The following is a 27652-nucleotide window of genomic DNA, read 5'->3' on the forward strand; positions in this document are numbered from 1 at the left end:
TCCCCCGCCCAGGATCTCCCAGCGAGCAGGGATGGGTGTGGACTGGGGACCAGCTTGCTCCAGGGTGAAGCTGGGCAGGGGGCTGCTGTTTTTTCTCAGTTCCCCCAGCAGCTCAGTGTGATCGGCCCAATTCCTCACCTCCTGAGCCAGCTGCCTAGGGGCCAGCACACCCTAGAGGGGAAAGGCCCCATGTCCCATTCCCGTCCCCCCCGACCCTCCCCCAGCCAGCCAGTTCCCACCCTGGGGCCGGATCAGAGCTGGCGCCCCTAGGGGAAAGGCCCCGTGTCCCAGTCCCTGCCCCCTTTGCCCCAGCCAGTCCTCTCAGCTTGGGCCATCCTGGCGTCACAACTGCAGAGAGATGACAGGGCCAGATTTTCCAGGCCTGCCCCACAAGTGCGCTCTGTGATGTGTTCTGGCAGCGTCCAGCGGCCCCAGTCAGGGGTCCAGGCCCTGCTCGGCACTGGGCAGAGGGCAATGCAGGGGACCCCTACCCCAGACAGCGGGGAAGGGAGCCGTATGGGAGCTCTGGACTGGGGACAGCCGGGACTGGAGTTGAGCCCAGAGTAGGCCTGAAGGAGACTCAGGGTGATGGCCACTGGGCTGACCAGGTTATTCCTGAGAAGTCAGGGGAGGGGGATCTGGTCCATAGATCACCCCCGCCCTGAACTCCAGGGGATGCTGATGGCTGCAGCCGGATCCTTGGCAAAGGGAGGCGCTGGGGGTGGGACCATGAGCCCCCGGGGAGGGACACACGGAGCAGCTGGGTGACACGCAGCACGGGAAGGGTTAAGTCTGTCCCCATCCTGAGTTGGGTGTCCCCGCCCGCCACCTCTCTGGATGTCTGGGCCTGGGTGGGGCCTCGTGATCCCCGAGTACAGAGAGCAGGGGGCTGGGGGCCCCATGGCCCCGAGCGTTCCCCATCCCTCGGTGACTCATGTGAAAGACACACAAGGGAACACCCAGACGGGGCAGCGTGGCACGACCCCGCCCAGAGGGGGCGACGCTGAGACCGGCTCACACAGCCCCTCCTGGCCTGGGGGGATGACGCTGAGACCGGCTTACACAGTTCCTAGGGTGTGGGTGGCCCCAGGGTGACCCCGTTCCTGCCAGGAATATCCCCCCAGCTGGAGACCATGCCCCCTCCCAGGGATGTTAGGCTGGGGCTGCCCTCTGTCTAACCACCCCCGCCAGTGCTGGCCAGCAGGGGGTGCTGCCCTGCACCCACCTGCCCCTCACCAGGCCCCAGGTGACAGCCCTGCCCAGGACAGGTGCTGGGCTACTTTGTCCGGAAGCACATGGATGGGAGATGAGTGGGGGGCTCAGTAGGGGGCGCTCTCCCTCGGCAGTCAGTGCCCCATGCACCACTAGGGGGTGCTCTGCTCCAGGGAGTGGGGCCAGGCTCTCCCCTGGCAGTCAGTGCAGGCCCCAATGCCCCAAGGTCTGCCAGGAATAGGGGGGCTGGCTGGAGCAGGGGTGAGAGGCCTTCCCGGGGGTCTGGGCCTGCTCGGCGGGGCTGTTCCCTGTAGGGTGACCGATGTCCTGATTTTATAGGGACAGTCCCGATTTTGGGGTCTTTTTCTTATCTAGGCTCCTCTTACCCCCGCCCCCCACCCATCCCGATTTTTCACATTTGCTGTCTGGTCACCCTAGTTCCCCGAGTAGCGCGGGGCGGCCAGCCGGAGACGCGGCGTCGGGCCCAGCGCCCCGAACGCCGGCCTGCGCCTCTGCACCCTGCCGCCGGGCCCGGCTTCCCGCAGCTGGGTGCGTGCAGCGCCTGGCGCGGGGGCGGGGGGGAGGGGGGTGGACCCTGATTTCTCCCTGCGACTCTCCTAAAGCCGAAACCAGGGCCACACCCGTCCCCCCAACACCAAGAACTTCGGCAACACCCCGGCCACCCCCCGGGCCGAGTGGCTACTGATTCTTTGGGCTGGTTGCCCCCGGGGCCGGCATTATTTCGGGGGGCCGGTGCTCGGTGCTGTGCAGGAGGTCAGACTAGAAGGATCCTCACTGGGTCCCTTTGCGGGCTGGGGATCCCCCCCCCCCGCCCCGCCCCGCCCCGTCGGGGAGGAGAACCAGCCCCTCCCTCGGGCGCCGCTCCTTCCCCCGGGCGCTAGGACCCAGTGGAAAGTTGTCATCCCAGCCCCGGATTCCAGGCTGGCTTCCCTGGGTGTGACGTCAGCCAGCAGCCCCGACTCCCCCCCCCTCCAGCGGCCCCCCCCGCCCCGTTCCCAGGCCCGTAACATTAGGCAGGAAAATGTTACTTTCCGTCCAGCCCCGGGCCGCCATCGCCACATTTGGCTACAATAAGACCAGCAAGAAGGTAGGAAAAGCGGCTCCGCCTGGCCCCCCCCGCCCCAGCGCGCCCCAATGCCCTTGGCTCCCCGGGAGGGGAGAAGTGGGGGGGGGGTCCCAGGCCCCCGCGCTCCCTGCACCCCCCCAGTGAGCCGCGGGGCCCGGCTCAGGCCAGTCCGAGTTAGCCTTTGTGCTTGGGGAAGTTGAGGCCCCCCCCCCCACATCGCCCCCCTCGCAGCACCGCCCAGGGTGAAGATCTGGGCCCCCCCCTCCCCCCGCCCCGCCGCGCTGCTCGCATCGCTTTTCCGGGCACCCCCCCCCCCGCCCCCCGCGCCCGGGCCCAGCTGAGCTGCGTCCGCGTCCCCCCCACCCCCAGCCCCGGAGTGTGGGGGTGGGCTGGGGGGTGGCGGGGTCTGACCTCCATCTCGGGGTTCAGGGGCAGAGCGAGGTCCCCGTGTTCGGGGAGACGGGTTTGATTGGTGGGTGAATAGCCCAGGCAGGCCAGGCCTGGCACCAGATTCCCATGGACGGAGGCACGTGGGTGCCAAGCGGGGGAACCCCCGTCTGCTCCCCACCTCCCTCTGGCTATGGCTGGCTCTGGGGCCAGCTGGGGGGCGCTGTGGAAGGGGTCGGGGAGGGGCTGTGTCCCCCTTGTGCCAGGCAGAACGCGAGGGGGGTGTTATTGGGCATTGGGGTCAGAGTTAGGGGGTTTAGGGTCTTGCTGGGATTAGATTTGGGATTTGGAGTGGGGTCTCGTGAGTTAGAGTGGGGGGTGACGGGGAGCCAGGACTCCTGGGTTCTATGCCCAGCTCTGGGAGGAAAGTGTAGCCTGGTGGTTAACACAGTGGGGCCTGGGGCCGGGGGAGCAGGACTCCTGGGTTCTAGTCCCAGCTCTGCCACTGGCTGGCGGTGTGACCTTGTGGGGGGGGGGACAAGCCTCTGTGCCTCAGTTTCCTTGTCTGCAGAGCAGACTGGGGCGCGGGGAGGGGGGGCAGGCGGGTGAATTCTCATGTCTCTGAGTCCCAGCGAGACCCTCTGCCCTTCACAAGCCTCTTCTCCCACAGCGCCACCCCGGTGGGCAGAACCCTTGTGCCCTTACCCCCCCAGCCATAGCAGCGCATACCAGCTCGCCTCTTTCGGTCCCACGGGGCGGGGATTCATGCAGCACCAGGGGGCCTCCAATACCACCCCCATGTTCTTTGACCCCCCGCCCCCTTGGACCCCAGATTATACCCAGAGGTTCTGTAATCCAGACCTCTCCCTGCCCTTTCGGGGCTCCCTTCTGCAGACCATGCCTTGGATTCCCCCCACCCCCTCTTGTCCCCGTGACATTAATGTCCTGAGCATTGGAGATGAGTCTGCAGCTCCAGCCAGCCAGGCTGAACTCCCCATCCAGAAGCCATGACTGACAGGCCCCGTCACCCACCCCGAGTGTCCGCACCCCCCCACCCCCACCCCTAGGGTCCACGCCGAGTCAGGCCGCCAATGTCACTACCGCAGGAGATGGGGAGGAAAGTGGAGGGCTCCGAGAAGCCAGCTGTGCAGATTTAAAATCAGTCCTTTGTGCGTGCGAGATCTGTCACTTGCCACCCCACTGAACTTTCTCCAGGGGAGCGTGTGGGCCCGTGGCGGGTTCGCGTGGGCGAGCCTGGGGGATCAGAGCCTGTGTTGTCCGCGGCGTACTTGAGCCAGCCTTTTCTGTCGGCGGGAGCGTCCGGGGGGGTGTCGGCACGCGCTTTGGGTGCTTTGGGCGTCTGTCTGTCTTTGCACGCCCGGTGCGTCTCCCTGTAAGTGCTGCTGCGTGTCCGGCGTGTATTCGGGGCCGCGGTGCGCGCCTGTAACCTAGATCCCGTGCGGATGTGTGAGGCGGTGAGTCTGATGACGTGCTGGTGAGTTTGCTCTAGCGGGTCGGCGGTGGCCCGCGTGCGATGGTCGTGCACGGGTGTCGTGCGGGTGAGTCTGTGTGTGACCGTCCGTGGGGCGGAGCGGGGGGGGAAGCAACAAGGCGGGCGAGTTTCTGGCGCACACCACCGCACCGTCGTTGGAGGGGTGGGTGGCCTTGTGGAGGAGCTGCTGGGTGCGAGTGCGTCGTCCAGGGATTTTGTAGATCTGGGTTTCCAGTCGGGATCTGGAACTGGGTTTCCAGTCGGGATCGTTGGGGGACACGGTCCGCCCAAAGACGCAGCCGGTCCACCCCACGTGGGCAGTTCTCAGCCACAAAACAGCCCCACCCCCGACGTCTGTAATGCAGCTGGGGACGCGGGGAGTCAGAATACGTCTTCCCTGAAGTTAGGGGAATTTTTGCCTCATAATTTGCTGACCGTCTGAGTTACTCATCTCGAACGAGTGGAAATACTCTGCCGGGAGCTCTGCGATTTAGGCCATTTCTTGGGCTGAGACATGCTACTTACTGATTTTGCGTATTTAAAGGGGTCCAGTGGCTTGGTGGCTGGTACTGTTTTGTTTTGGGCAGCCCAGGTTGATGAGGCTCTGATCCGGGTGCGGAGTTTCTAGCTGCTACATAAAACTACCACGACTAATAGCTTCATAGACTTTTAAGGCCAGATAATCCTGCCTAGCAGAGGCCAAAGGATCTTGCTGTTCCTGCACCCAGCCCATATCTTGTGGTCGAGCTAGAACTAATATCTCGAGTGGACAGGAACTCAGCTCAGACTCCAGGGCCACCTAGCGTCCTGTCTCCAACGGGGGCCAGCACCAGATGCTTTAGAGGACGATGTAAGATCCTGCCTTTAGCCCACATGGGATAATCTGTCCCCTACTCTGGGCTCATCCGGCTCGCTAAGAGGTTGGTGTAAGCCGTAAAGCAGGTGGGTCAGTCCCGGGGCTGGTTGGAGAAAAACTCCATTTTGTGGGAAATGTTGAGGTTTCGAAATTTGTTTCCATTCCATGTTCAGGGACTGGGGGGAGGAAGCGACCACACAGTAACCCGGGGGTCAGGGCACGTACCGGGCATGGGGGAGACTCCGGCGCGGTCTACGCTACAGATTTATGTCAGTGTATCTACATCGCTACGGGAAACATACGTCCCTGAGCCATGCAGTTAGACCAACCTAGTGTAGACAGCTCTCTGCTGGCAGGAGCGCTTCTGTGAGCAGCACAGCTCCCGCCTCTCGCGGCGGTGAATTCACCGCGCCGATTTCCCGTTGGGGTGGGTAAGTGTCTTCTCTACACACCACAGCTGCACGGGACGTGTAGACAAGCCCTCGGACGTGGCCCCGGGTCTCCCCCTCCCAGGCAAGGTCCTGGCTCCTGTTCTGGGCCGCGTCTCGCTCTCGTTCTCCTGCGGTTCCTCGTTTCTAGAGCGTGACCCCTCCAGGAGCTTTGACCTGTGACGGCTCAGGCCAGTCTGTGCCCTGAGCCTGTTTCTTACCTCTCTCTGCCCTCCTGGCGCTTCTTCTGGGATCCTCGTTGTCCGTTAGCACGAGGGTGGCGCCTCCTGGGATGTTCACACGGCTTTGGGAACCCGGCTCCGTGGATTCGGTGCTTCCGAGCCCGTGCTGGGTCGTCCGTCCGCACTGCATCACCTGCCTGGGTTAACGCTTGCTGGAACCGCGGCTCCCAGCCACACCGCTGCATCCACGCCTCTGTCTGGGGTCTGCGTCCACGCTGCGAAATGACAGGGCTGGGACCTAAATCACAGTGGGACTCAGTTCAGACCCTACTCCCCTGCTCCAGCAGGTCCTAGGACCTGGGTCCTGAGCCAGACTGATTTGTATGTGGACGGAAGTGGGGCTTGGCTCAAACCTGAGTCAGAGCCCAGCCTTTAGTGTGTAGGATAGACGTAGCTAAGAACCCCAGTCATGGGCCAGGGCCCCATGGTGCTAGGTGCTGTGCATTATTTAGGTCTATTACAGTAGCACCCAGGAGCCCCATTCGTGGGCCAGGGCCCCATGGCGCTTGGTGTGGGCTGGCAGAGCTCTGGGAAGCGGCTGTGCTGGCCCCAGAGATATTTGACATCATGGTTTAAAGAACCAGCCCCTCTTGTTAGCTTTGAAATGAAACCCTCGGGCCCACAGGATTTCCCTTGCGAGCTGCCTGGGGTCAGCGGGGCCCTGACCTGCTCCTGCGAGCCCAATGGGAACTAGACACTATGCCCTGGAGCAGGCCCCTCTGCCCCAGTGGCTCATCTGGGTAACCTGAGTGAACAGCCCGCCAAGGGGAGCAGGGGGCACAAAACCTAAGTCTATGGTGGGGACGGTCTGATGGGACTGCCCACAATGGCATGCAGCCGATCTGCAACTATTAGCAAATATCTCCACTGGCCGGGGACGGGACGCTGGCTGGGGAGGGCTCTGAGTTACGACAGAGAATTCTTTCCTGAGTGTCTGGCTGGTGGGTCTCACCCACATGCTCAGGGTCTAACTGATCCCCAGATTTGGGGTCAGGAAGGAATTTCCCTCCTGGTCAGGTTTGCAGAGACCCTGGTGGTGGTGGGCGGGGGGGGAGGGGGGGTTCGCCTTCCTCTGCAGCGTGGGGCACTTGCAGGTTTCAACTAGTGTCAATGGTGGATTCTCTGTAACTTGGAGTCTTGAAACCAGGATCTGAGGATGTCAGTGACACAGCCAGAGGTTCGGGGTCTGGTACAGGCATGTGGGGGTGTGGTCCTGGACATGCAGGAGGCCAGACTAGGGTCTCTGGGTCTGAGTCGGCAGGCCTCACGCCTGAAAAAGGAATTGCGGTGTTGGGGCGCCCGGGGGGACCCCAGTTCTGAGCAGAATAATTACAACATGGCCGTGTAGGTGTCCCTATGGAAATCTGAGCAACGGGGAGGCTGTGTGGCCTTGTGGTAAAGCATGGCCTGGTATCCAGGAGGCCTGGTCCTAGCATCTTGGGCAAGTCGCTTCTTGCTCTGTGCCTCAACTTCCGCATCTGTGAAATGAGGTTAATGATCCTGCCCACCCTCGGTCACATGCTGTGGGAGCGGCGCTCGGTGCTGTTCGTTTTATACCTGACAGTTTTTGATGTTTCTGTTAGTTTAAAAAAAAAAAATTGTCCAATGAACCTCGATCCTGCACCAATTTCCCCACGTGCCTCCCTTCCCGCTCCTGAGACCTGCCGTGAGCTTTGGCGGGGCTAAACGTCTGTGTGAGACGGGGCGCTGGGGGTACATCAACTAGGCCAAGCTTCCCAAAGGCCCCGCACCCACAGATCGGGCCTGGAGCTTGCAAAGATCTCAGCAAGGCGCGAAAACAAGTGGTCGGGTTTTTCAAGAGGGGCTCGGAGAGAGAGTCGCACTGGGAGTTGTGTGGTGAAATGTTGCCCTTGTAATATCATTATTAATTAGGGGTAATAGGATAGCACCCAGGTGCTCCAGTCAAGGCCCCATTGCCAGGCGCTTTACGTGATTTATTAGGTGTCTTACGGTAACATCTAGACGTCCCCGCCATAGGCTGGCACTCCGGTATGCCAGGCACTGTACAAAATGCCCGCTCCTGGGCATTGCTTCCTGGCAACTCCACTCTTTGGCAAACCTGGCACAGCCAGTGGGTGCTGGGGACTATGACCCCCGGCTGACCTGCAGCCCCACTGCCAAACAGCAGCTTCAGCCCGCAATAAATCTCTGCAAATGTAGGTAGCACTGGAAGGGGAAAAAAAACAAAAATGCATTGAGGAATGTCATGGTATCAGCCACACCCAGCTGGCATCACTGCCCAGGCATGTGTTGTGGTGATAATTAGTGATGTCACCAACCATTTCCTGTGGCGGGCGGGGGGCGGAAGAGAGAGAGGGGACAATTCTCCTGCTGGCCTAGTCCAGCATCACTGGAGGGTTCTGTTCCTCTGCGACTGACTCCTGCGTGGGGCTCTGCAGGAGCTGGTGGGTGAACCCAGACCGGAGCGGTGGCTTGGAGCTCCCTTTTTCACAGTGATCTCGGTTTTCGGAACGGTCACAGTAAATTTGGGCTCCCGCGTTTGTGAGTTTTGTATCGGTTTTGGTGGGTTTTGTTTTTAAATTCTCGGAGACGTTGACCAAACTTTAGCTCAGAACAAATATTTCCTCCAGAAACAGCGTTTTAATAGCGATGGCAAACCCCCCACCCCACCCCCGAATTCTTGTATCTCCAAGAGCTTTGCAAAGGAGGTCAGCGTCAGCGCTGTTTTGCAGCTGGGGAAACTGAGGCACGGAGCTGCCGTGACGTGGTGGCAGAACCAGGAGTTGAACTGAGCTCGCTGGACTCCCGGCCCAGAACTGAGCCTTCCCCACCACCCTGCCTTCCTCTCAGGGCCCCCTCTAGTGCCTGAGAACCCCAGAGTGAAACTGACTGGAAGGGAGTGTGAAACTGACCGGTCTGTTTTCACTCTGGAGGGGCCAACCCTGAGCCTCCAAAATCATGAGTTTGGTTTGAAAGTCAGGGAGATTTTATCCAAATTCTTCTTCAGAGCCTCCTTGTGTCTGAGCCTTGGGGGGGTCACACTCAGGTCACGTTTTCAGGGTTTTTCCCTGCAACCAGGAGGGTTAGAAATTTACTCTTTGGGTTTTTTTTTCACCCCCAATTAAAGCTGAGATTCTCGCCTGACCCTCCGGCTCCTGGAGCCGGGTCTTTCAGAGAAACACCAGATAGTGCTCAGAGCAGCCGCCGATGAAGTGAGCTGTAGCTCACGAAAGCTTCTGCTCTAATAAATGTGTTAGCCTATAAGGTGCCACGAGTCCTCCTGCTCTTTTTACCAGATAGTGTGAGGCTCGCGATAAGATCGTGAGCGTTGGCAAGACATGGAGACCCGCCACTTTTTTTAAAGCAACCCCAAGGTGGAAAAGCAATTTGTGCCTACGAGCTCGGCACTGTACCAACATACTTCAGATCATTCCATTCCGCTCACCTCTGGGGCGGGCCAAGAACCCAAGCCAAGGGGGCGATCGCTCCGTCAATAACCGTGTATTTGTTAAGCTCTTACCGTCTCAGAGGAAAACTGACGATCTCGCCGGCACATCCCAGCTTAGGGCTCCACCAGGCTAGCCCTCTCTCCAGCTGCCTGCTTGGAGCTGTTCCACTTTGTACAATAATTACACACCGGCTGGGCCAGTGGCAAACACGGGCCCGACGGCCTGGTGGTCAGGGCCCTCGCCTGGGGAAAGCAGAGGTCTGCATCAGGCGGAGCAGGGAGTGGAATCGGGGTTTCCAGCATTGCCATGCTCTGATCACTGGGCTGTTGGCTATTCCGGGGCGGAGGCGCATCTCTGGTTCTGACCTGAAATCCTACCCTGGCCCGGGAGCCCGCGGCATCAAAACCGGCGCATTTCCACGGATGGTTTCGGTTGCCACAAACCGGTGTTTTCCCTGGTTTGGTTGACAAACTCCGGAGCAGCTCTGGTGCAGAAGTTGTGCCGTTTCAGACTCTCTGTCCGGCTGGCACTCCTTCCCTGGGTGTATTGCGGTAGCAGCCCGACCGCTGGTGGCGCAAGGCGCTGTACGTAGGGTCCCTGCCCCAGAGAGCTTCCAGTCTGAAGAGACAAGGGAGGGGAAATCCAGGGACTGCGGGGACTTGCCTGAGGTCACAGGCTGGGGCCATGGTGTTGCTGGGAGAAGAACCCAGGTAGCCTCACAGCCAGGCCCCTAAACCAACCTTGCTCCTGGAGCTGGGGAGAACCCAGGTGTCCTGACACATCCCTCCCTCTGCCAACGTTCGATTCACCAAACCCACCCCCTCCGTTGCTCTCAATCCCACCTACATTAGTGGCCTCAGTTCTTCCAAACCCACCCGCCTCTAACGCTTCCTGTCGCCCTGGGCACGCCGCGTCTCTGGCACGGGGGAGATCTGCCGTGGCCGGGGATCTCTGGGCCACGCCCTCCCCCAGATGCAGAGTCCTGTCGGCTTCATGGGGACGGCGCTGCAATACGGGGGCCTAAGGGCGGGATTCTGGTAAGGGTTAAGGGAGTTAGGCACACAATAGGAGTCTGGCACCTAACTCCCCTGGGCTTTTTGAACCACCACCACCCCCATGTGGGTGAAACTAGCCCGCTGTACCATGTTGCTTTCCACGTCCCGCAGGCACCCCCCCATCCCATTTAACTACCAACTCAGTCATACCTCCCGCCCCTCCCCTGGCAGCTGTCTCCGTCCACTCGCTGCAGCACCCCGACATACCACCTGGGCTTCTCTGAAGCCACCGGCAGCTTTGGGGGAAACCGTGTGCTCGGCTCCCGCAGCCCGGGAGTGAAATGAGCAGCGGAGGGGAGAGGAGCTCGCGTCCCGTCCACCCTCTCAGAATAACCAGGTTCAAACATGATGCTGAGAATGTGGCAGGGGCCAAGTCATGTGCTTGAAGCGTGTTTCTTTTCTTGCCTGCGTGGACCTGCGTCCTGCCCCTCGTGGCTGGCTGGGCCGAGACGGGGGGTTTTCCGCCCTCCAGTCTCGGCGGCAAAGGCAGAGCAAGAGCCGGTGGCTGGGAGGTGAAGCCAGAGCCCCCCCGACAAGACGTAGGGCCCAGGTTGTGAACAGGGAGGGGAACTGATCCTTGGACCCACTGCCCGAGGCATGTGGGGTTTCTCCGTCACTTGGAAGGCTGTACCTCGAGATGGGGCTTTCGCAAAGATTGGGTGTAGCTCAACCACAAGGTGTGGGCTGGCTGCAGAAATCCTTGGGACGGGGGTGTGTGTGAAACTGAGGCACGTACATGTCTTGCTCAAGATCCTGCAGCAAAGTGGGGTGAGAACCCAGAAGTCCTGGCTCTCCGCCCCGCTCAGTAAACGGATCACCTTCTCTTGTGCATCGGGAAAGCTTCAAATGAGGAAAGGGGTGTCAGGGAAACTCAAGTGGGCGTTTCCCCTCTGACATTCGTCCCTGACCTGGTTCTGTTTCACCCTGTCTGGGCCCCTTTCCCGTCCCAGGTCTCTGGCGCTGGCCCTGATCCTGTTCAATTTGGGGTCCCTCCTAGTGTCCTGAGAAAGACTCATTTCTGTCTCTGGTTTTGTGAAGGCGACTCTGCTCCCACCTGGCCCTGGACTCACTTCGGGCACCTCCCACCCCCTTCCCACACCGTGCCTCAGTTTCCCCAGCAGTAACTCACAAGGAGGAGTTGATAGATTAGTATTTGCCAAGGGCTTTGGGCTCCCTGGGCAGAGCAAAGTTTTGCTGATGAGCCCGTGCATGTGGGCCTCTGGCGCTGCCCTCTGCTGGATGGCACGAGAACTGCTCACGGGTGGACCATAGACCCCATACTACTTGGTGCTGCTGGAGAGTCCCCCATTAACGCAGTGGGGCTGGGGGCTTTCGGAGCAGGGGGGCCTGAGTTCTAGACTTGTAGCTGTCGTGAGGCCCCGATGCTGTGGGCCTCATGCACGCAGGCCCTGCACGTTCTGGGGTGAGTTCCAACGCCGCGTCTGTCAGTGGGTTGAGCGCCCCAGAGACGCTCCTGTGCCGGGCTGGGCTGGGCTGGTACCGGCTGCCCAGGGAGGAGCATTGGACCAGCCCCAAGCTCTGCCCCGGGCCAGCCCCCCGTGCCGCTGCCGTCAGGGAGCAGGGAGCCGGGTTCCGCAGAGGGAGATCCTCACGGTGAGCGGACCTGCCGTGTCCCACGCCTCTCGGCGCCTGGGCCCAGGGAAGCCGGTGGTACCATTCCCGTGGGATCAGCGTTGGGTGCTGGGCAAACGTGGCCGGCACAGGCCTCCTGCTGACCGGAGCAGCTTTGATCACATGGGTCCAATGGCCCCAGGAGCAGCCAGAGCCTGAGAGCGAAGGGCTGAGAGTGCAGGGGCAGAGGGCTGAGGTGGAGGCAGGGAGGGGCTGGTGCCCTCACTCCCGACCCCCAGCCCCCTGCTAGCCCAGCCCTGGGCTCCCCCCCACCCAGCTCTGCCAGTGCCCCTCACTCCTGACCCGCAGCCCCCTGCTGTCCCAGCCCTGGGCTCCCCCCAGCCCTGCCGGTGCCCCTCACTCCTGACCCGCAGCCCCTGCTAACCCAGCCCTGGGCTCCCCCCAGCTCTGCCGGTGCCCCTCACTCCCGACCCACAGCCCCCTGCCAGACCTGGGCTCCCCCCAGCTCTGCCGGTGCCCCTCACTCCCGACCCGCAGCCCCCTGCCAGCCCAGCCCGGGGCTCCCCCCAGCTCTGCCGGTGGCCCTCACTCCCGACCCGCAGCCCCTGCTAACCCAGCCCTGGGCTCCCCCCAGCTCTGCCGGTGCCCCTCACTCCTGACCCGCAGCCCCCTGCCAGACCTGGGCTCCCCCCAGCTCTGCCGGTGCCCCTCACTCCCGACCCGCAGCCCCCTGCCAGACCTGGGCTCCCCCCAGCTCTGCCGGTGCCCCTCACTCCCGACCCGCAGCCCCCTGCCAGACCTGGGCTCCCCCCAGCTCTGCCGGTGCCCCTCACTCCCGACCTGCAGCCCCCTGCCAGACCTGGGCTCCCCCCAGCTCTGCCGGTGCCCCTCACTCCCGACCCGCAGCCCCTGCTCTCCCAACCCTGGGCCTCTCCTGAGCTCTGAGCCAGCCCTTCCTGAACACTGCAGCGGTTTTGCAATGTGGAGCGACGCCCACACAGGGCGAAGCGGATCCCCCCCCCCCGCCCCCGTGACCTCACTCAGCAAATCACAGCCCAGCCTGGGGAGTAGTGAGTTGCTGTCCCTGGCCCCACATGTGCATTGCACGCCCCTTGCACGCTGGGGCACGAGCGTTCTGGCTCTCCTCGTGCATCGCACGGCCCCTCCCTTCCATCCCCCCGTGCACATCCTGCCCTGCTGGGTCTGGGGCGGGGGACAGGGTTCCAGCTGCGAAGGGCTTTGACAGCAGCCCAGGGGTTAGGGGCTGAGCCCTCCCTCCAGGCCAGAGTTGGGGTTGGTTCCAGGCAGGCGGGAGCTGGGGCGGGGTGTGGGGGGCATTTCCCCGCCTGTGCTCGCCCTGTGGCTGAACTGAACACGGGGCCTGCAGTTCAGCAAGGGGTGTGTGTGTGTGTTCCCGCCCCCCAGGCTCTGCTCCAGGAATCCCCCCCCACCCCAGGAATCCCGCCCCCCCCCCTCCGCCCCAGGTGCTGACAGGCGCATCCCTCTGGCTCTGTCCTGGTGGGGCCCGGGGCAGCGGCCGACCAGCGTCACCAGAACCCCAAGGAGCACGTGGGCCGGTGGCTGGGAGCCCGGGCTCCTGGCGCCTATTCTGGACGGTGACCTTGGCCCCATCCCTTAGTCCCTCAGTTGACTCTGCTGTGCAGGGTGGCGGGCGCCTTAAACGGGTGCTGGTTCCACCGGCATCCAGAGCGCCCCCTGGGGGCGAGCGCGGCCCGGGGCTCGTGGCGGGCGCTCAGCATGGCCGGAAGGTTTGAGGCCGGGCTGGGGGCCGGTGGGCGCTTTGGAGGCTGGGGCTGTGGCCCTGGAGGAATCCGGCTGGGTTTCCGCAGGGGAACCTCCCGCCGCAGCTGAGTCAGCTTCCTCCCTCCCCATGCCGTCCTGCGCCGGGAGATAAACCTGAGGAGCCAGCAGGCCCAGCCGGTCGAGGGCCGTGCTAATATCATACTCCCCCAGGCAGCGGGGCAGATGGGGAAACTGAGGCACGGGTGGGGGAAGGGACTCATCCAGGGTTGCACGGCGGGGCCATGGCAGAGCTGGGATCAGAATCCAGGAGTCCTGACAACCAAAGGGGGGGGGAGCGGGGTGTGGGGAGTCCAGGGCTGAGGGGCTGCGGGTCAGGCGTGAGGGGCACCAGCAAAGCTGCAGGGGGGAGCCCAGAACTTGTCTCTGGGGGTGGGGGGATGGTTTTGGGGGGTGAAGCCTCAGGTTCGACCCCCTCAGACTCAGCCCCCACAGACCCCCCCCCCAGCCTTATGCCATTGACTGTACCTAGGATGGTTTAAACTGGCCCCTATAGGCGCTGACTTACTCAGATCCTGGGGGTGCTCGTCCCACATTCTGGCCCACACCCAGCCCCCACTCCACCCCCGCCCCGCCTCCTGTTCCACCCCACTCACCCCTTCCTCCAAGCCCCAGCCCTGCCCCTTCCCACCCTGCTCTGCCCCATGCCCCGCCCCCACTCCACCCCTTCCTCCAAGCCCCCGCCTCTTCCCAGCCCTGATCCTCCCAGTCTTCTCCCTCACCCCCCCCAGCACCTCCTGCAATCCGCTGAACAGCTGATCGCGGGGGCTGTCGGTGGGTGCTCCAGCCCCGGAGCACCCCCAGAGTCAGCGCCCAAGCTGGCCCCTGAAACCCACAGCCCTGCCCTCCCCCCTGTGAGCATCATGGAACGCAGTGAGGGGTCACCCTGGCATCTCAGCCCCCCGCCATGCTCCTCCCCAGGGGTGGCTGCATGTCCCCAGCACCGCGGGGGGGGGGGGGGGGCACGGCGCGCTCTGGAAGCAGCCTGAGGCAGGGGGTTGTTACAATCCGGCCTCGGTTCAGTGGAAGCTCCCTTTGCTCTCTGTCCACTGCCCCCAACCTGCCACCCCATCCCTCTCCCCTCCCCGCTAAGGAGGGGGCAGGTAGCCTCTCTCTGCGGCTCCCTGAGATCCCTGGGAATTAGGAAAGTAGGCCGGGGCAGGAGGAAAGATTCAAAGAGCCGGAGGGGGCACGTGAGCCAGCCAGCCAGCCAGCCGCGGATCCCACTTCCCCCACCAACGTCCCTCGGGAGCCCCGCCCCCCGCTCACCAGCTCCTCCCCCTCTTGTCTCCCAGCAGCCTTATGTGGCAGTGGCCCAGCAGATGGCGCCCCCGAGTCCCAGCGGCAGCAACAACAACAGCAGCGGCGGCGGGGGCGGGGGCGGCGGGGGCGGCGGGGACCAGCTGAGCAAAACCAACCTGTACATCCGGGGCCTGCACCCGGGCACCACCGACCAGGACCTCGTCAAGCTGTGCCAGCCGTACGGCGTGGGGAGGGGCCGGGCGGGGGGCTGGCTGCTTCCCGGGAGGGGGTCGGTCTGAACCCCTGAGGGAGGGTTCCCCCCGGGGGGCATCAGGGCGGGATACGGGGCTGACACATCCCCCTGATAGGGTGCGGAAATGGGGGACGGTGGGGGGGTCTGACGGGCAGGAGATGGGGGGTGTCCGACGTGGGGGGGGCGGGAGATGGGAGATCTGATGTGGGGGGGGGCGGGAGATGGGGGTGAACTGACATGGGGGAGTGGGAGATAGGGGGTTATCTCAAATGGGGTGGGCGGGAGATGGGGGATCTGACATGGGGGTGTCCCACGTGGGGCACATGGGGTACCCTGGACGCTCCCTTAGATCTTAGCCAGAGGCTGAGATGCGGCCGCAACCCCGGGGCTCGTTCCCCCCCCCCCAAATGCTGCTTCTGTCAGGGGCTCTGAACGGAGCCAGAGACACCCCCCCACACGTCTCCCCGACCCCCCCCCCCCCCCAGCATTCCCAGATCACTGCAGCCACTGGTTTCCTTTGGGGACAAGAATCCATCCTGGGCTCCCCCCAGCTCTGCCGGTGCCCCTCACTCCCGACCCACAGCCCCCTGCTAGCCCAGCCCTGGGCTCCCCCCCAGCTCTGCCAAAACCCCTGGTGAGCTGGGATTGGGCCCAGCGGCGTGGGGCCATCGCCCCATTTTGGGAAGGGCTTTGAGTCCAGTGCCCAGCAGGGACTGGGTCAAACTGTCCCCCGGGATCTCTGCATTGGCCGGGGGTGGGGGGACATGAGGGGCTCCGGAGGGCGTGGGGGGCCCTGCTGGGCAGCAGCCCATGGAGGGTGGATCTGGCCCTGCAGTGGCCCAGGAGCTGGCATGGGCCGGGGGGGGCTGTTGCTGCCGTAACCTCAGCTCACCCCGGCCGGGAATGCTGGAAGTGGCCCAGAGCCCACGCCAGCCCTGGCAGGCCCGTGCAGTTCCGACCAGGAATTCGCGGGGGGAGGGGCTCTGGGAGCTGCTCTCAGCTGCGGGGGGTGGGGGGGTGACTCCTTCAGGGATGGGTCAGGATTCGGGGGCGGGGGGGGAACGGGGACGGACAGGGTGTTTCACATCACACCCCGATTTCCCAGGGCCTGGCTCCTCCCGCTGTGACATGGCTTCACCCCCTTGTGGTGCGCGGGGTTGCCAGCTCCCGCACAGTTTGTGAAGGGTTAATTCAGCCTCCCTAATTGGGCCCCAATTTGCAGATGGGGAAACTGAGGCACGGGGAAAGGTAAAATGGGAGGGGGGCAGAGGCTAGTGGTTAGAGTGAAGGGGGAGGAAGGGATGGAAACCAGGACTCCTGGGTTCTCTTCCCACCTGTGCTGTTGACTCCTCCTTCCCCCCCGCCTCAGTTTCCCCACCACCCATTTCCATGGCTGGTGTCTATCCAGGGCCATGGGCCCCTGCCACATTCTCTGCCCTGCCTTTGGGCTCAGGGGGGTCCCCCGGTGCCGCGTAGCGCCAGGGACTTGGTCAGTCCGGCAGCTGGTCGGATTTCCTCCCCCACCCTGCCTGTCTCAGGTCCCTCCCCGCCAGGAAATCCGGCTGGGCTGACCCGAAGGGGGGATGGGCTGTTTCCCTTCCCTGCCTTGTGGTGGTGGGGGGGGGCTCAGAAGGCATCTGCCCTTTAAAGGCCCCCCCCATTGGCTGCGGCATCCTGGGGGAGGGGAAATCTCCTCACCCCCAGTGCTGGAGGGGGGTTCTGGAAACTGTCCCGCTGGGGATCCCCAGCCCGTGGCACCCCTGGCTTTGCAGCTGCTCAGTGGGGCCTGTGGAGAGGGGGAGGGCTGCCCCCTGGGAATTCCTCGTTTAACCCTTTCCCAGCTGGCGGATCTTTCTTAGCTGGCCCCAGTGGGAATTCGCCCCAAGTTTATTGAAGCTCCCCGAGCTCTGCCCCCAATGTCCGCAGTCCCCACCCTGGCTGCAGGATTCGCCTTCACTTCCTGGCCTAAATCAGCGTGGCTGTTAAACAGCCCCCTGCCCCACCCCAGAGGCAGCCGCATCTCAGCGCCAGGCGAGGGATCCCTGTATAACCAGCCCCTGCAGAGGCAGCCACAGGCTCCGTGCCGGGTGAGGTTTGGGGGTGGCAGGCATTGTGGGATGCCCCATTAGGGGGTCCCGCTGGCCGCTCTGCCCCATGCCCATGGTAACTCCTCTCTTTGGCATACCCCCCCCCCCCCAGATACGGCAAAATCGTTTCCACGAAAGCCATCCTGGACAAGACGACCAACAAGTGCAAAGGTGAGGCCCGGTGCCCCACAGCGGCGCCTGGGACCCCCCCTGCTGCTTTCCCCTGGAGTCTGGGCTCTGGATAAATTCCAGCAAAGGGTCCCGATGTACCCAGCCCCTGCACCTCACCCCAGACCCAGCCACATCGCAGAGCCAGGCGAGGGATCCCTGTATAACCTACCCCTGTGCCCCACCCCAGAGCCAGCTGCATCTCAGTGCTGGGCGAGGGGTCCCCATATACCCAGCGCCTGCCCCCACCCCAAAAGGGCCTCCTCTCAGCGCTGGGTGAGGGGGTTGCAGGGTGGTGGGAAGCAAAATATGCCATAAAGCCCTTTAAGACAAAAAAACTTCCTCTATATCCTCAATATCCAACAGACACACTCTGCTCTGAGACTGCTAGGTCCCCCTCCCTGCCCCCCCTACCCCTCCCCAGATCTGGGTCCCCCCTCACAGCCCCCCCTTCTTTCGCAGGCTACGGCTTTGTCGATTTCGACAGCCCCACGGCGGCGCAGAAGGCCGTGACGGCGCTGAAGGCCAGCGGGGTGCAGGCCCAGATGGCAAAGGTAAGGGCCCCGGATGTTGGGGGGTGTGGAGGGTGTGTGTGTGTGGGGGGGGGCGTTCCAGCCACTGGCCTCCTCCTAAAGCACTGAAAGGGTTAATGGTTCCAGTTGTAGGAGCTCCCTTCCCGGGCCCCCACCACCTTGGGGGGGTCCCCCGCCCCCCCAAGGATGTGACACTTGCTTTGCAGGCTTGTGACTCGCCCTGCAGCTGGTTGGGCACCAGCTTTGCCCAGGTGGCTTTGGGGGGGTGCCAAGCCGACTGGAGAATTGGGGCCATGGGGCTCTCTCGGCCCAGGGTTGGGGGGACGGACGGGGCCTGATCTCAGGCCAGGCCGGAGCTGCGGACGATTCTTCCCAGGCCAGATTTGGACTTTCCGTCCTGCCCCGGGACAGGGAGAAGTTCTGAAATTTGGGGTGTTGTCCCAGGACGGGGAGCCCGGCTCCCTCCAGCTCTGCCGGTGCCCCTCACTCCCGACCCACAGCCCCTGCTAGCCCAGCCCGGGGCTCCCCCAAACTCTGCCGGTGCCCCTCACTCCTGACCCACAGCCCCCTGCCTGCCCAGCCCTGGGCTCCCCCAGTTCTGCTGGTGCCCCTCACTCCCGACCCGCAGCCCCTGCTAGCCCAGCCCTGGGCTCCCCCCAGCTCTGCACCTCACTCCTGACCCGTAGCCCCATGGGGCAGGGGGAGAGGAGGTAATTCCCCACACAGAAGCCAATTTCAGGGGAGGGGAGACCCTGGGGGGCCCCTTTGGGGGGTGCTGGGCAGCCCCTCACTGCTGTGTCTCCATAGCAACAGGAGCAGGACCCCACGAACCTGTACATCTCCAACTTGCCGCTCAGCGTGGACGAGCAGGAGCTGGAAGGGATGCTGAAACCCTTCGGGCAGGTGATCTCCACCCGCGTCCTGCGTGACCCCAACGGCACCAGCCGCGGTGTTGGCTTCGCCAGGTCAGAGCCCCCAGCCCGGGGCACCCCTGGGGGGGGTCATTGGCACGGGAGGAGATGGGGATGTTGGTGGGGGGAGGGATAGTGGGCGCAGGGACGTTGGCGCTGGGGGTGGTCGGCGTGGGATGGGGAGGGGGATGTTGGCACTGGGGGTGGCTGTTGGAGTGGCACGGGAGGGGGGCATTGGCACTGGGGGTCATTGGCACGGGAGGGGGCGTTGGTGCTGGGGGTCATTGGCACGGGAGGGGGAGGGGGGCGTTGGTGCTGGGGTCGTTGGCACGGGAGGGGGGCATTGGCGCTGGGGGTCATTGGCACGGAAGGGGGAGGGGGCGTTGGCGCTGGGGGTCGTTGGCACGGGAGGGGGAGGGGGGCGTTGGCGCTGGGGGGCATTGGCGCTGGGCTCAGGCCTTCTCTCCCCCCCCCTACCAGAATGGAGTCCACAGAAAAGTGTGAAGCCATCATCACCCACTTCAACGGGAAATACATCAAGACCCCCCCGGGGATCCCAGGTGGGCGGCAGGGCCTTGCGGGGATGGGGGGCACCCAAGGGGGAACCCGGGCAGCGGGAGCTGGGCAAGGGGCTGTTATATAGTGACTCTCCTCGGGGTTGGGACCCTTCCCTTCCAGGTTTAACTCCTGCCAGGCCGAACTCAGGACAGCAGGAGGCAGCGGGTCGGGAGTGAGGGGCACCGGCAGAGCTGGGGGTGGGGAACGGGGGCTGTGCGTCGGGAGCAGGGGGGCCTGCGGGTCAGGATTGGGGGCCCCAGAAGAGCGTGGGGGGAGCCCAGGGCTCAGCTAGCAGAGGGGCTGTGGGTCGGGACTAGGGAAGGCTGCGGCTCAGGAGTGGGGGTCCCCGGCAGAGCGTGGGGGGAGCCCAGGGCTGGGCTAGCAGGGGGGCTGCGGGTCGGGATTGGGGGGCCCGGCAGAGCGTGGGGGGTGCCCAGGGCTGGGCTAGCAGGGGGCTGCGGCTCAGGAGTGGGGGTCCCCGGCAGAGCGTGGGGGGAGCCCAGGGCTGGGCTAGCAGGGGGGCTGCGGGTCGGGATTGGGGGGCCCGGCAGAGCGTGGGGGGTGCCCAGGGCTGGGCTAGCAGGGGGCTGCGGGTCGGGATTGGGGGGCCCGGCAGAGCATGGGGGGGAGCCCAGGGCTGGGCTAGCAGGGGGCTGCGGTCGGGATTGGGGGGCCCGGCAGAGCGTGGGGGGGAGCCCAGGGCTGGGCTAGCAGGGGGCTGCGGGTCCGGATTGACGCCTGCCTCTGTCTCTGGGCAGCCCCCTCAGATCCGCTGCTTTGCAAGTTTGCCGATGGGGGGCAGAAGAAGCGCCAGCCCCAGGGGAAATACGTGCAGAACGGGCGGGCCTGGCCGCGGGACGGTGACTCGGTGAGACCAGCTCCCGGGGGGTGGGAATCGGCCCCTTGCCCAGCCTGGGGCCCCATTTTCCCCCTGTTCCAGAGAGATCCCCCGCCGCTCTCTGGCCCTGGACCGAGGAGGGGCTGCAGGGACCCTTCCCTAGGGTTCAGTTGTGTGCCCCAGGGTTGCCAGGTGCCCGGGTTTCGACCAGAACGGCCGGTTGAAAAGGGCCCTGGTTAAAAGTCTGGTCGGCGGCGCAGCGGAGCTAAGCAGGCTCCCCAGCTGCCCTGGCTCTGCGCAGCTCCCCGGAAGCAGCTGGCATGTCCGGCCCCCAGACGCAGGGGCAATTAGGGAAGCTCCGTGTGCTGCCCCTGCCCCAGCGCTAGCTCCGCAGCTCCCATTGGCTGGGAACTGCGGCCAATGGGAGCTGCGGGGGCGGGGTCTGCCGTCACGGGCAGCGTGCACAGCCTGGCTGCCCCTCCGCCTAGGAGCCGGACATGCCAGCCGCTTCTGGGAGCAGCGCAGAGCCAGGGCAGCTGGGGAGACGGAGGTAAGCGCTGCCTGACTGGAGCCTGCACCCTGAACTCCCTGCTCCCATGTCGGAACCGGCACCCTAACTCCCTCCCAGAGTCCACACCCCTCCTGTACCCTAACTCCCCACCCCAGCCTGGAGCCCCCTCCTGCACCCCGGAGCCCTCACTCCCTCCTGCACCCCAACCCTCTGCCCCAGCCCAGTGGAAGTGAGTGAGGGTGGGGGAGAGCAAGCGACCGAGGGAGGGGGCCTGGAGTGAGTGGGGGATCGGGCCCCAGAGAAGGGGCGAGGCAGGGGCGGGGCAGGGCAAGGGTGTTCGGTTTTGTGCAACTAAAAAGTTGGCAACTCTGGTGTGCCCCCAACCCATGAGCTGGCGGGGGGGTCTCTCTACCATATTGGGGGGAGACATGGATGTGTGTGTGGGGCTGATAAACCCCTTCTCGTCTGGGGGGTGTGGTGGGGCGGGTCAGTTCCCTGAGATGCTGTGGCAGGGCAGTGGCTGCCTTGGGGGTCGTGGAGGCAGGATGGGGGGGTTCCTGTACCCGGGGGTGGGGGGCTGCGCTTCTGGGCAGGCCTGAGCCAGGTGTTGTGTCCCCACAGAGTGGCATGACCTTGACCTACGACCCCACCACGGCTCTGCAGAACGGGTGAGTCCCTGTGTCTTTCCCCCCCTCATTCCCCCCTATGTGTGCTGGGGGGGGCCACACTCCCTTTCTGTGCATCCCACAGGGGAGTTTAACCCCGTAAGGGCCTTGCTCCTGTGTGTGTTGGGGGGGGGTTGCCTCCTCTCCCCCCTTCTGTGCCGCCCGCCATGGAGTTTAACCCCGTGACACCCGTCCCCCTCCTCCCCCCGCAGGTTCTACCCGACCCCCCTACAGCCTGGCGCCCAATAGGATGATTGCTCAGACCACGCTCGCCCCTTACCTCCCGTCGCCCATGTCCTCCTACCAGGTACCAGCGCGGGGGGGCGGCCGGGGGCCTGGCCAAGGGGGAAGGGGGCTGTGTCAGGGTGTGACCCCCCCCAGGTGGGGGGCCGTGTCAGGGCCTGTGTGGCTGTGTTGGGGTGTGATCCCCGGCTGGGGGGCTGTGTTTGAGGCTGAGGGGGCCTGTCAGGACGTGATCCCTCTGCTGGGGAGCCGTGTCAGCGGCTGGCAGGCCGTGTCGGAGTGAGACCCCTCGGCTAGGGGGTTGTGTCGGGGGCTGGGGGGCATGTCAGGGGCTGGCGGGCTGTGTCGGAGTGAGACCCCCTCGGCTGGGGGGCTGTGTCAGGGGCTGGAGGGCTGGGTCAGGGTGAGACACCCGGCTGGGGGGTTGTGTCTGGGGCTGGGGGGGCCTGTTAGGGGCTGGATCGGGGTGAGACCCCCAGCTGGGGGGTTGTGTCTGGGGCTGTTGGGGCATGTCGGGGTGAGACCCCCAGCTGGGGGGCCACGTTGGGGGCTGGGGGGGCATGTCAGGGGCTGGCAGGCTGTGTCGGAGTAAGACCCCTGGCTGGGGGGCCACGTCGGCGGCTGGGGGGCCGTGTCGGGGTGAGACCCCTGGCTGGGGGGCCACATCGGCGGCTGGGGGGCCATGTCGGGGTGAGACCCCTGGCTGGGAGGTTGTGTCTGGGGCTGTTGGGGCATGTCGGGGTGAGACCCCCAGCTGGGGGGTTGTGTCGGGGGCTGGGGGGCCGTGTCGGGGTGAGACCCCCGGCTGGGGAGTTGTGTGGGGGGCTGGGGGGCCATGTCGGGGTGAGACCCCCAGCTGGGGGGGCCACGTCGGGGGCTGGGGGGCCGTGTCGGGGTGAGACCCCCGGCTGGGGGGTTGTGTCGGGGTAAGACTCCCGGCTGTGGGGGCGACGCCGGGGCTGGGGGGCTGTGTCGGGGTGAGACCCCCAGCTGGGGGGGCCACGTCGGGGACTGGGGGGCCGTGTCGGGGTAAGACTCCTGGCTGGGGGGGCGACGCCGGGGCTGGGGGGCTGTGTCGGGGTGAGACCCCCAGCTGGGGGGGCAATGTCGGGGGCTGGGGGGCCGTGTCGGGGTAAGACTCCCGGCTGGGGAGGCGATGCTGGGGCTGGGGGGCCGTGTCGGGGTGAGACCCCTGGCTGGGAGGTTGTGTCTGGGGCTGTTGGGGCATGTCGGGGTGAGACCCCCAGCTGGGGAGTTGTGTCGGGGGCTGGGGGGTTGTGTCGGGGTGAGACCCCCAGCTGGGGGGTTGTGTCGGGGGCTGGGGGGCTGTGTTGGGGTAAGACTCCCGGCTGGGGGGCTGTGTCGGGGGCTGGGGGGCTGTGTCGGGGTAAGACTCCCGGCTGGGGGGCCGTGTCGGGGGCTGGGGGGCCGTGTCGGGGTGAGACCCCCAGCTGGGGGGTTGTGTCGGGGGCTGGGGGGCTGTGTCGGGGTGAGACCCCCAGCTGGGGGGTTGTGTCGGGGGCTGGGGGGCCGTGTCGGGGTGAGACCCCCGGATGGGGAGTTGTGTCGGGGGCTGGGGGGCCGTGTCGGGGTAAGACTCCCGGCTGGGGGGGCGACGCCGGGGCTGGGGGGCCGTGTCGGGGTAAGACCCCCCAGCTGGGCCCCGCTGACACCCCTCTTCGCCCGCAGGTTCACAGCCCGTCCTGGATGCACCACCAGTCGTACCTCATGCAGCCCACGGTGAGGCCCGGCCCAGCCCCCCACCCCTCGGGGCGGCTCCCCTGTCTCCGGGCCCAGGGGAGGGGGGCAGCTGCAGGGCGGGGCCAATGACAATGCTCTGACATCACTTCCTGGTAGCCGTGGGGCCCAAATGCATCACTTCCTGTTGCTCACCGGGATTTCATTGCTAACAGGAAATGATACCGACTGACTATACGCATCACTTCCTGTCCCTCGTGTGGTCTCTGACATCATTTCCTGTACAGCCTTCCCACCAGGGAAAGGGCCTTTCTGGTGCCTGGTTCTCAGCTGGCCCCAGGCGCCGCCCCCAGCCCTGTGCTGATTGGCCGTACCGGCTCCCGTGGCCCCAGGCGCCGCCCCCGGCCCTGTGCTGATTGGCCGTACCGGCTCCCGTGGCCCCAGGCGCCGCCCCCGGCCCTGTGCTGATTGGCCGTACCGGCTCCCGTGGCCCCAGGCGCCGCCCCCGGCCCTGTGCTGATTGGCCGTACCGGCTCCCGTGGCCCCAGGCGCCGCCCCCGGCCCTGTGCTGATTGGCCGTACCGGCTCCCGTGGCCCCAGGCGCCGCCCCCGGCCCTGTGCTGATTGGCCGTACCGGCTCCCGTAGCGCTTAGCACCCCCGTTGCCAGGTCTCTCTCCTCCCAGCCCCGCCGGCCGCTCTCCAACCTCTCTCTTCTCTGCCTCAGGGGACGGTGCTGACGCCGACCATGGACCACACCATTTCCATCCAGCCCGCCTCCATGATGGGCCCCCTGACCCAGCAGCTGGGCCACCTCTCCCTCAGTAGCACTGGCACGGTAAGGCCCCCGTCCGCCGGCACCGGCGTGGGCTCCTCTGGGCACCAGCCGCCCCCTGACTTCTCCTCTCTCCCTCCCCAGTACATGCCAGCGGCAGCAGCCCTGCAAGGAGCTTACATCCCTCAGTACACGCCCGTGCCTTCCTCCAGCATCTCAGTTGAGGTAAGGGCCCTGTTCCAGGCCGGGGGCGCAGCTGGAGGGGCAAGCCCCTGCCACATCCGTCAGCTGCGGGTTCTAATCTCCCCTTCCCCCCTCCGCCACAGTACGCCTCCCAACCCACCTCTGAAAGGCAGCCGCCTCTGGGGTGGGACGTGGCAGCCGGTGGACAGCCGACGCAGCAGTAAGGAACCCGGGGATCACGCACCCTGCGTTGAAATGCAGCCACCTCTGGGGTGGGGTATGACGGCTGTTGAGCAGCCAACACAGCAACCTTGCCCTGGCAGGCTAGGACAGGAAGTGGCGGGGACGCCTGTCTCCAGCTGGCATCAGGTCAGCATGGGGCATTGGCTTGGAGCAAAGAGGCTGGTCAGGATGGGGGTGCAGGGGCCAGACAGGGAGGCCACCCCCACCCACCCCCCTAAGCTCCCTGGGCTTGGCTGCCTTTCAGGAGAACAGCGGCCAGCAGAGCCAAGTGGCTGTCGAGTCTCCGTCAGACCACGCCGCCTACTCCTATCAGTACAGCAAGTAACGGCAGGTAAGGGCTGGGGGGGCGGTCTCAAGAGACGAGAGCCTGTCCCTCTTGGTGGCGCTGGCCCCAATCCGGCCACAGGGTAGGAGACTGGCTGGCGGGGGGGGAATGGGGCATGGGGCCTTTCCCCTGTAGGGGGCACTGGCCCCAATCTGGCCCCAGGGCAGAGGACTGGTGGGCTATGGGGGACAGGGAATGGGGCATGGGGCCTTTCTCCTGTAGGGGGCGCTGGCCGCAATCTGGCCCTAGGGCAGGGGACTGGTGGGCTCTGGGGGACAGGGAATGGGACATGGGGCCTTTCTCCTGTAGGGGGCGCTGGCCCCAATCTGGCCAGCCATTGGGGTTAGGGAATGGGACATGGGGCCTTTCCCCTGCAGGGGGCACCAGCCCCAATCTGGCCCCAGGGGGGCAGGCTGGCTGGCCATTGGGGTCAGGGAATGGGGCACGGGGCCTTTCCCCTGTAGGGGGTGCCAGGTCTGATCCAGCCCCAGGGTGGACACTGGCTGGCTCAGGGGGATGGGACATGGGGCCTATCCCCTCGGCTCACTGCAACCCCCCGTATCAGTGAACCGTTCTCTCCCTCTTCAGCTGGACCAGGCGTCTCTGCTCCGAGCACTCGCCCCGAGGGAGAACGCCACCTCCTCTTTGATTTGTGCTGCATCTAGAAGATCGAATCCATTTTTTTTTCTTCGTTCGTTTCTTTCTTTTGCAAAGAAAACAGTTTTGTAAAAAAAACAAACAAAAAAACCCGGCAATAGACTCTGCTCACCAAGGAACCAAAGCGGTGGAATGGGGGGGCTGGGTCACCAGATCCACTCCATGCGGACGGACAGACGGACTGAGGCCTGTTTTAATATGAGGAAAACAAATGTGTTTGGTTTATTTTTTTTGTTGTTGTTTTGGAGAAACCCCTTTTTTCTGGGTGGTTCTTTAAGGAAAGGGTTGATCCAGGTGGGTGGATCTGGCTGCCCTGGAGCGGAGAGGCTGCAGATTCAACTTTCTGGGACAATCGTCGTTTTCTTTTGTCAAATAAGGATTACTTTTTTGTTCCTTTCTTTTTCTTTTCTTTTTTTTAAAGGGAAAATATGCAACGTTTGAACAGGTTTATTTTGAGGGGGGTTTGGTTTTGGTTGTACTGCTCCCCGACGGATTCCGCCCGTTTCTCCCCCCCCCAGCTCCCCTCTGGACGCTTCTCCACGCCTCAATGCCACTGTAGGATAAAGAATTTTTCCCGGGGGGGGGGAAGGGGTTGCTTTAAAAGAAAAGAAAAAACACACCGCAAAAACCTACAAAAAAAGCCCCACGTTTTATTGTATTGTTTTTTTGCTTTTTTTCTCCCGGGTTTTATAAAAAAGGAAAAAGTCTTTAAAAAAAAAAAAAAAAAAAAGAAAAGAAAAAAGAAACACTAAAAAAACCCAGGATCTAATGAGACAAGCCTGGCAGGAATCCGTGACTTTCCAATGGGAGGATGAGGCGGGAGATACGCTGCATCGGGCACTGGCTGGCAGGATTTTGGGCAGGGGAAAAGTTGGCCGCAAACTCTGGGCCAGGACACAGCTCCAGGAAACCTCTAGGATCCTTAATCTTCTCCCTGCTTGAGCTTCGCCGGACAGGATTGCTGCACGTGTTGGACTCCAGCTTGGACTGGGGGGATTCGCAGTCTCTGCTCCGGCCCCTGTCCTTTCCTGTTGGATGCTACGGACGTGGACTCGCCCCGCGCCTGGGTCAGGACTCCGGACTCGGCCCTCGCCCCCCTTCCAAAAGCCTCGTGCCGCTTTCTGCGTCACCAGTGACGTCTTGTGCTTCCGGACTCTCCGCCCCGGCGACGGAATCCACTGTCTGCCCCCCCTCCCCACGCACCGAAAGCCCGAGGGGACCCGGCACCGGCTCAGCCCCGTCCGCCCTGTGGGATACACAGTGCCTTCGCTGCCCGCGTTCCAGACCGTGCCAGCAGACCCCACTCTGCCGTCGTGGTGACCTCCCTGCCCCCCCCACCACTGGGATCCATGCACGGGGGGGGGAACAGCCGACTGGTGACACACAACCTCCTCCCCCCCCGCTGCTCTTCACTGCGGTAGGAACAGCCGGTCGGCACAGGCCACAGGAGGACGATGGGGCTCCACCCCGCACCCAAGCTTGTGGGGGGGGTTGGTTGGATTCTGGGTGCGGCTGGATTGCCCCCCTTCTTCCCAAAAGGGGGGGCTGGGTGGTGGCTTTTTGGGGGTTGGGGGGGCAGAGCTGATGCTGCCCTTGCTGCAGATGGGGATCTCATTTCTATGCACATCCCAGCCCCTCCTGGATTCCCCCCCCCCCCCCACGCACACCATAGCAGGAGGCAGGACAAGTGCAATAAACCAGAATGCCGCGCCCCCCCCCCCCCCCCCCCCGATCCCCGACCCCCAAATCTCTTTTACCTGGAGACCAAGCTCTTAAAGGTACCAGGCACTTTAAACTCATCCGCACGTTCTCAAAACAACTTCCCCCCCCGGCCCCCGCCCTTTGTGAAATGCTCTGCTGTGATTCCTTCCCCCCAGATGGTGCTAAACCCTCCCCCTGCCCCACGGGATAGACCCCCCCCCAGGCTGGCACAATCCTGCCCTCCCCCCAATATCTGTTACATTGGATAGACTGTGAAACAGACAGGCTGGCCCCTTCTCTGAGGAACATACTTGGGGTCCCCGCATCCCTGCTCGTCTCCCCTTCAGAACCCCTGCCCCCCCAACCCCAGTCCTAACCCTCCTGGGCTGGGGGGTTGGCCCGCCCTGCCCCTTGGAGAAAATAGCTCTTATGCAGCTGACAATCAGTGATGTTCGTATC

The 27652-nt window shown here is 64.3% G+C and overlaps 1 protein-coding gene across 1 annotated transcript; it reads left to right on the plus strand.

Moving 5' to 3' along the window:
* The first annotated feature begins 2208 nt into the window (after positions 1-2208).
* On the plus strand, positions 2209-27136 carry RBMS2 (RNA binding motif single stranded interacting protein 2). Its single transcript, XM_077838365.1, is given in 15 exon segments — positions 2209-2320; positions 14900-15084; positions 17299-17357; positions 17817-17908; positions 18695-18852; positions 19279-19358; positions 20115-20224; positions 21327-21373; positions 21583-21595; positions 21597-21677; positions 23303-23353; positions 24037-24147; positions 24229-24309; positions 24755-24841; positions 25424-27136. Coding segments are annotated over 14 exon segments (1215 nt in total). The 5' UTR covers positions 2209-2254; the 3' UTR covers positions 24836-24841; positions 25424-27136.
* Positions 27137-27652: the final 516 nt, after the last annotated feature.

The sequence above is a fragment of the Eretmochelys imbricata genome, chromosome 20 (assembly GCF_965152235.1).
Source record: "Eretmochelys imbricata isolate rEreImb1 chromosome 20, rEreImb1.hap1, whole genome shotgun sequence".
Lineage (NCBI taxonomy): Eukaryota > Metazoa > Chordata > Testudines > Cheloniidae > Eretmochelys > Eretmochelys imbricata.